The 7,611-nt window shown below is 45.7% G+C and overlaps 1 protein-coding gene across 1 annotated transcript; it reads left to right on the top strand.

Annotated features, from left to right (window-relative positions):
* On the top strand, positions 1-7,336 carry Mgarp (mitochondria localized glutamic acid rich protein). Its single transcript, XM_015996365.3, has 4 exons — positions 1-116; positions 4,510-4,613; positions 4,924-5,017; positions 6,451-7,336. Exons 1-4 carry the CDS (start codon positions 35-37, stop codon positions 7,080-7,082), a joined length of 912 nt encoding a protein of 303 aa, XP_015851851.1. The 5' UTR covers positions 1-34; the 3' UTR covers positions 7,083-7,336.
* The last annotated feature ends 275 nt before the right edge of the window (positions 7,337-7,611 follow it).

Raw genomic sequence — 7,611 nt, 5'->3', positions numbered from 1 at the left:
CTGGCTTCGCGGCTGCATCCCTGTGCGTCGGGCGATGTATCTCCGAAGGGCTGTGTCCAAGACTCTGGCGCTGCCCCGGAGGGCGCCCCCCGGCCCTGCGCCACTGGGGAAGGACGGTGAGTGCCCCGCACATCTCTGTGGGTCCAGGCTGGAACCAGCGCCCCGAACCCGCCAGCACCCAGTCACAGAAGCCTGGGCCAGGGGTGAAGGAAGTGAGGGAGGGTCTCAGGCAAGCGCTCCGAAGTTCTTGGAAACTTTGGAAATAGGGAACTTTTCCAGGTTGGCCTCTGAATCCAAATTAGACTTCCTGGGTTATCTCCGTCGAGTAATATTTCTTCATTTTTTTCAAGTGAGGTCCACGGTGGCTGTGAGTTGTAATAGATGTGGAGTGAAAAATCAGTTCGAAGAGGGTCTGGCTCACTCCTAGATTCCCACGTTGATTATTCAGTGAACCTCTAGGCTCCCCGAAGAGGTAAAGAAACAGGATAGGTAGGTGGGCATGGGGTGTCCACACGCTAGCAGGTGGGCTCCAGGCGCGGTCCGGTTCAGTGAACACTGGTGGTGCTGAACCCCGGGATCTCTCGGCCCTGAGAATCCCTCCGAAGGGGGTGGCCTCGGGTCATTCTTCCGACGTTACTGAGAAGCTCATAGCTCCATCACCTTTGGATTAGGGAATGCGCGAGGAAAGGGCTTTTGAAATTTTTCGAAAGAAGAAAGCACCAAGTAACGCCGCCTAGAACAGTAGGTGCTTGATAGATGTCACGGTGTGCATCTGCATCTGGACAGGTTTGCAGTTCCTCTCCGAGCCGCCTTTCCCGGCTCTCAACACCCCTCCCCCTCCCCCATTCTCCCCCCCCCCTGTACACCCTCCCCCCCCCCCCCCGGGCGCCCCTTGTCCATCACTCTCTGAGGCACAGCTCTTGAACTTACTTCACCCGACTCCCTGAGGCATCCGAGGCAGCATCCAGAGCGAGGATTTAAGAGGGAGAGACAGAAAAACGCCTGCAGACAATTCCATGAGCCACGGCGTTTTTTGGTTTGGTTTGTCCACTTGTTTTTACAGCTTTGATTAGGCCTGTGTTGGTGGTGGAGGGTGAGAGGAAGATCTGTCTATCTATCTTTTCTTTTAAATGCTACTTGAAAGAAGTCCCCCCCCCCACACACACACGTATTATGCTGCCTTCCCCTCTTTCTGTATACATCGTAAGATGGCAATTTTCATCACTAATGAGGTAGGGAGAAGCCGTTTAATTTAAACTAAAGATAATGGGGGCTGTTCTGATGTTCAGAAAAGGAGAAAGATGAGTCCAGTGACCACATACACACATACACACACACACACACACACACACACACACACACACACACACACACACACACGACAGCGACAGAGCCTGCATGGGTTCAGAGGACAGCTTGAAGGAGTCAATGGGTCCCAAGCACTGAACCAGTCTTCAGGCTTGGCTGCAGACACTTTATCCTCTAAGGTCTGCCATCTACACCACACACACCTTTTTACATCCCCTGTCCCCTACTCACATCACAATAAAGTTAGTGTTAACACTCTAAACTGCAGTTAGAAGTCCTGGGTGCAAGGGTCCTAATGACTTTCCATTTTTATGGTGCTGGGGATTGAATCGGAGGCCCAACATTTCACTAGGCAAGCCTGATTCTACCCAGTGCTGAGCTACAGCCACAGCCATAATTCTGCTTTTGTTTGTTTGTGTTTTTTATTATTTATTTATTTTTCTGAGACAAGTTTCTCTGTGTAGCCCTGATTGTCCTGGAACTCTCTTCGTGGACCAGGCTTGCCTCGAACTCAGAGATCCTCCTGCCCCTGCCTCCCAGTGCTAAGATTAAAGGCCAGTGCCACCAGTCCAGCATTGACTGGAATCATAAATTTGTCTTCCTTTGTGGGCATTGATTGATGTCTTATTGATAGATACTTCCTACTTTGGTAAAAAAAAAAAAATAAATTTGTTTCAGTTTGTTTGTTTGTTTGTTTTTTGATAGACACATTTTAACTATCATTAAGTTTTGTTCTCCATTTTGCTGCAAAATGTAACTTCTTGCCAGGCAGTGGTGGCACATGCCTTTAACCCCAGCACTCAGGAGGCAGAGCCAGGCAGATCTCTGTGAGTTAGAGGCCAGCCTGGTCTACCAGTGAGATCCAGGACAGGCTCCAAAGCTACACATAAAAACCCTGTCTCCAGAAACCAAAAATGTAACTTTTTTAATGAATAGGCTTAAAATAGTTTATTGAGAAAGTATCAGAAAGGCAAAAATAATATAAAAATCACTTATAATCTTCCTGTTCAGTAAATATCATTGTTTATGGTTAGTCTACTTAGTTTAGAGATTTTTATTGTTTTTGCTTTATGGAAACAAGGTGTAGCCACCCAGACTGGTCTGAAACACTTAATCCCCCTGCCTCACCCTCCCAAGTGCTGGCATTACTGTGTGCACCAGAACATGCAGCGACTACAGGCCTTTTTCTCTTACATCTGAGGTCTTCTGCCACGGGGTGGATGGTTATGGATTTTCACATAATGTGTGGTAGACTTTTCTCAGCAGTTCAGAGCACTCCTTGCTCCTGCAGAGGATCTGGGTTCAATTCCCAGTACCCACAGATGGCTCTGTAACTCCAGTACCAGGCAGCCTGAGGCCTGCCCTGATCTTCGAGGGCACCAGGCATGCACATGGTGCATATACATACATGCAGGCAAAATACTCAGACACATAGAATAATAAATACATCTGAAACAATAAAATGTTTTCTCATATAGGTAAATCCTAATCTTCACATTGTATAAGTCTACTCAAATATGTTTAATTAATTCCTATTGGATAGTTCTTATTGCTATTTTAAATAACTCAGCTGAAATAGTCTTTAAGTCTGCTTGTATTCCTGGAGTTTTCTTTTCTTCCTTCCTTTCTTTCTTTCTTTCTTTTTTTTTTTTTTTTTTTTTTTTTGGTTTTTGGTTTTTGGTGGTTTTTGGTTTTTTGGTTTTTGGTTTTTGGTTTTTGGTTTGGTTTTGTTTGTTTGGTTTTCTCTGTGTAGCTCTGGCTGTCCTGAAACTCCCTCTGTAGACCAGGCTGGCCTTGAACCCACAGAGATCTGCCTGGCTCTCCCTCCCAAATGCTGGGATTAAAGGCCTGCCACATCTCATTGCTAATAATTTTCTTTATTTCTTCTTATTTAATAAGATCTTTCTGGAGTCCATGGGATGTAGCTTACCCAGAAGGCAAGAACCCCTGGGTTTGACTCCTAGTAGTTTAAAACAAAACAAAACAAACAAACAAAAAAGTGAATCAAATAAGTGTCAAAAGGTTGTGAGGTTTTTGTTTGTTTGTTGTATTTTGTTTAAATTTGGTTGGTTTGATTTATTTATTTTTGCTGCTGAGGATGGAACTCAGGCCTCCTGTACGTTAGACACACATTCTACCATAGGTTGGTTGTTTTAGCAATGAGATTCGGGTCAGTGAATTGGCTCAGAAGGTACAGGTGCTCATCACCAACCCTGATGACCCAGAGTCTTAGCTCCAGAACCCACACCGTAGAAGGAGAAAATTAACTCCCACAAGTTGTTCTCTGACCTCCACACACATGCTAAATAAAATTTAAGAAGAAGTGAGATTTTCATTATGGGATACAGGCAGATTCCAGACGGCCTCCTGCCTCAGGCTCCTAAGCAGCTGGGACTAGGAATGGACAGCCAGGTCACAGATCTGTTTGTAAGCCAACAGGAGTCTCACTGCAAACCAGCCACGCAGCTGTAAGCCTAGTGTTCAGGAGGCTGAGACAAGAATGGCCAAGAATGAGTCTGACTGGCCTCAGCTAAGGAGTGGGATGTTGTCTCGAAAAGTTTAGGGTCTAGTGCACTCTAAGCATGTGTTCTACCTATCCTTAATGCAAATTTTATCTTTAGGTATAAGTGTGCTTAATTAATTTTTTTGTTATTTTGCAACCCCCTCTTCCCCCCTCCCCCCAGCTGAGGACGGAACCCAGGGCCTTGCGCTTGCTAGGCAAGTGCTCTACCACTGAGCTAAATCCCCAACCCCTATGCTTAATTAATTTTTAAAGCAATCATTTCTTTCTTTCTCAAATGGACAGCTGAAAAAAAGAACAGAAAAAAGAAAAGTAATTATTTCTGATCCTCTATGTTTTGGATATATATGGAGGACGGTATTTCTTTCGCATCTCATTTGGCGGTTAACCTGGTTTAGTTTGTCGGTCATTTCTCCTCATCCACCTCTGCCCTTCCTGATGCCTAACACCAAGATGCCAGGCTTCACCAGCTGTCCTCAAATCAGACCCGAGGCTGCTGGGTGGAATCACTACCCCACCCCCAACCCCGCCTCTAACGAACGCTGTGTTCGCTGAACTGAAAATCCACTGTGTTAATAGGTTCCAAATTCACTGAGGAGAAAATGCCTAAAAAAATGTAATTCTTTATGATGCCTGTACTTCGGTGGTGAAGGTGACCATGATTAAATTTGTTTTCCTAGCATCTCTTCGCCGAGTGTCATCCAGCAAGTTCCCGGGAACATCTGGGTCCAATATGATTTATTACCTGGTTGTAGGTGTGACAGTCAGCGCTGGTGGATATTATGTAAGTGCTTAAAGACCTATTAGAGAATTCGTGTGCCCGGCTCGCTAGCTCACGCCTTTAATCCGAGTGCTCTGAGCCCAAGGTCAGTCTGGTCTGCAATCCAAGTGCCAGGCCAGCAAAGGTCCCTGATGGAGACGGGTCCTGTCTCCAAAAAGGGGGGTTGGCTCAAGCGGTGGGCAGGCGTAGATTTCCTCCTCTTCTGTGCTGCCCTGAAATTGTTCTTGAAACTTCTAGCCGTGGTTCCGTAGAGAATTAAACGCGATGAATCGTAGAGAGGGCTGAAGAAAGCTAAGCTGGCCTTTTCTTGCAGACTTACAAGGCTGTCACATCTAAGTCAGTCAGACATCCAGAACATGTAACGGATGGGAAAGAACAAAGGAAAGCAGAGCTACCGCCACTTCCGGGTAAAGTGAATTTCTTACTTTGCTTATTTATTAGAGGCAAGGTCTCAGGAATCGTAGGCAGGATGACCCCAAAATCTGCGGTTCTCCTGGCTCCTTCTTGAGCCTGGTTACAGACGGGCACCACCACACTGGCGTCTTTGTTTCTTTAGTCATTTAATCAAGAATGGCTATGTGTAAGGGTTCACTCGGGAAGCAAGATCGCAGTAACCTAGAGTTGCTAGTTTTGGATGAGTGAGTTTTCCATGTGTACCGCTGAGAGGCAGTTTTAATTTCTTTTTGTGGTAATCTTATTTCTACTGCTCAGACACCTATCCATGCAAACAGAATTTTAGCATCTGTCTCAGCAGTTTGACCTCTCGTTTCCCCTATTATTGTTTTAAATTATAAGCTAATTATTATTATTTTTTTCAGTTTTGGCAAGCACCCCCCACCCCCCACCCCCCACCCCGTGCTGTTCTCAAAAGCATGCTTCACAGGAGTTGACTCAGTCAGGCATCCTGAGTCCCTGAGCCTGGAAAATGGCCACTGGGGGAACAGAAACTTTACAGTTTCACCCAAACATCATCTTGCCTTAAACAGCTTACTTTAACTTTTTAAAGATTTATTTTATTGTATGTGTGTGTTGCCTGCATGTAGATAAGTATACTAGATGCGGTACACCCGGTTGTCATGGTGTCCCATCCATCTGCCCCAGTCTCCTCTCCTTCCTGCGGTTTCACCCCCACTCCCGTCCCCCTCCCCCACCTCCCTACCTCACACCCCCCTGCCCAGAGGTCAGAAGAGGGATCCCTGAGAACAGAATTACAGAGGTTTGTGAGCCACCATGTCAGCACTGGGCAGCAGATCCTGGTCCTCTGTAAGCCCCAAGCTAATTACTTTAAATGATACTTTTTTCTCTATCTCAACGATTATGTTATTATCAATTACTGTGATCACTATTTAGGAACAGAGATATTAGCAGCTCAGGAGTCAGGTTTTGCTTGTTTTGTTTTGGGGGGAGGTTGTTTTGGTTTGGTTTGGGGTTTTTTGTTATTAAGTTTTTGTTTAGTTTTATTTAGTTTTGGGGTTTGTTTGTTTGTTTGTTTTGACAGAATCTCACTATGTAGACCAGGCTGACCCTGAACCCACAAAAACTTATCTGCCTCCATTCCTGGAATGCTGGAACTAACAAGTATGCACCACAGGGCCATGTGGGCATCCAGTTTTAATTTTTTGTTATGACACTAGGAAACATTACTTGCAAAATGGAGTTGGAGGATCAGGAGTTCGAGGCCATCCCAGGTTACATAGCAGATTCATGGCTAACGTAGGCTGTAGTAAATGTCTCAAAATTTTTTCCCTTCAAATTAAAGTAAAACAAATTGATTGCATTTCTCCACTTTATTCCCATGTTCTTTTCATTAATACTTTGCTTAATGAACCAAATTTTAAAGGTGAAAAGGAGCATGTGGCAGAAGCTGAAAAACCATGTTCAGAGGCTGGAGAAATTTCTGTAAAGGAAGCTGAATTGGTACATACTGAGGAAGTCCCAGAGGCCGCAGCTGGGCCTCCAGAAGAGTCTCCTCAGGTCCCTGCTGAGGCTGCCCTAGTGGAGACATCCACACTGAGTGAGGAGCCTGAGCTGCAGATCACCGAGGCTTCCCCAGGAGAGACCACTGAGGGAGTCCCTGAACCCACAGCAGAGGCAGAGGCGGAGAGCACAGCTCCTGAACCCACAGCCGAGGCAGAGGCGGAGAGCGCAGCTCCTGAACCCACAGCAGAGGCAGAGGCGGAGAGCGCAGCTCCTGAACCCACAGCCGAGGCAGAGGCGGAGAGCACAGCTCCTGAACCCACGGCGGCAGAGAGCGCAGATCCTGAACCCACGACAGAGGTGGAGAGCGCAGCTCCAGATCAGGCTGACGGGGCTGATACCAGCAAGGAGGGTGAGGTTACCCCTGGGAACCAGAGCTGCCAGGAGAGTGCTGAACTAGAAGAAAGCCCTCCCTTAGGCTCAGAACCCTCTGCCCAGCAGGAATCTCCAGAAGAAACCGAAGTCACAGCAGAAGCGGCCTCACCCCAAGGCTGATCTGCAAAATTCCATAGTTGCTTTGTATTTTTAGCAACCTTTAGACCTTCTTTCTAGAATTTAATATACCTTAAAGAATTTGGCTTTTACTAATAGATATGTGGATTGGGATTTGGTATTTTACATGTCTTAATAGTTTTCTACCCACTAAGATCAAGCTGTGTAAAGAGCTTAAATAGTATTAACTTGGGATTTAAATTTTATGTTTTAGAAATTGAATTACCCATGCAACTTATATTCTCTTTGATTTTTGCTCTGCCTTTCTCTTACTATATTATATGTAAGACTGAATTATTGAGTTTGATGTGAACTCATTTAAATAAAATTAGAAAATCTTAAGTGTTTCTATTCTTTCTTGATGTTGGGGGAGGGGAACTTGTGGTTGGGATAAGGATGACTATCACCCAGGCTCACGACTTAGCCTGGGCTGGCAGCCTTGCTCTATCTTGGGCTTCTAGATGTTAGCCACGATCACACCAGGCCTCGGGGTTCTGTTCTTACAATGTACATGTAGAAATACACTGTATTA

Source organism: Peromyscus maniculatus, chromosome 6 (genome assembly GCF_049852395.1).
Source record: "Peromyscus maniculatus bairdii isolate BWxNUB_F1_BW_parent chromosome 6, HU_Pman_BW_mat_3.1, whole genome shotgun sequence".
In the NCBI taxonomy this organism is placed as follows: domain Eukaryota; kingdom Metazoa; phylum Chordata; class Mammalia; order Rodentia; family Cricetidae; genus Peromyscus; species Peromyscus maniculatus.
Note: the sequence above shows the minus strand (reverse complement) of the source record. Positions and strands in the feature narration are given on the sequence as shown.

Coding starts and splice junctions, on each gene's coding strand:
- Mgarp (XM_015996365.3), top strand. CDS start 35: ATGTATCTCCGAAGGGCTGTGTCCAAGACTCTGGCGCTGCCCCGGAGG. Junction 4,614..4,923: donor TCAGCGCTGGTGGATATTAT/GTAAGTGCTTAA, acceptor CTTTTCTTGCAG/ACTTACAAGGCTGTCACATC. Junction 5,018..6,450: donor AGAGCTACCGCCACTTCCGG/GTAAAGTGAATT, acceptor CAAATTTTAAAG/GTGAAAAGGAGCATGTGGCA.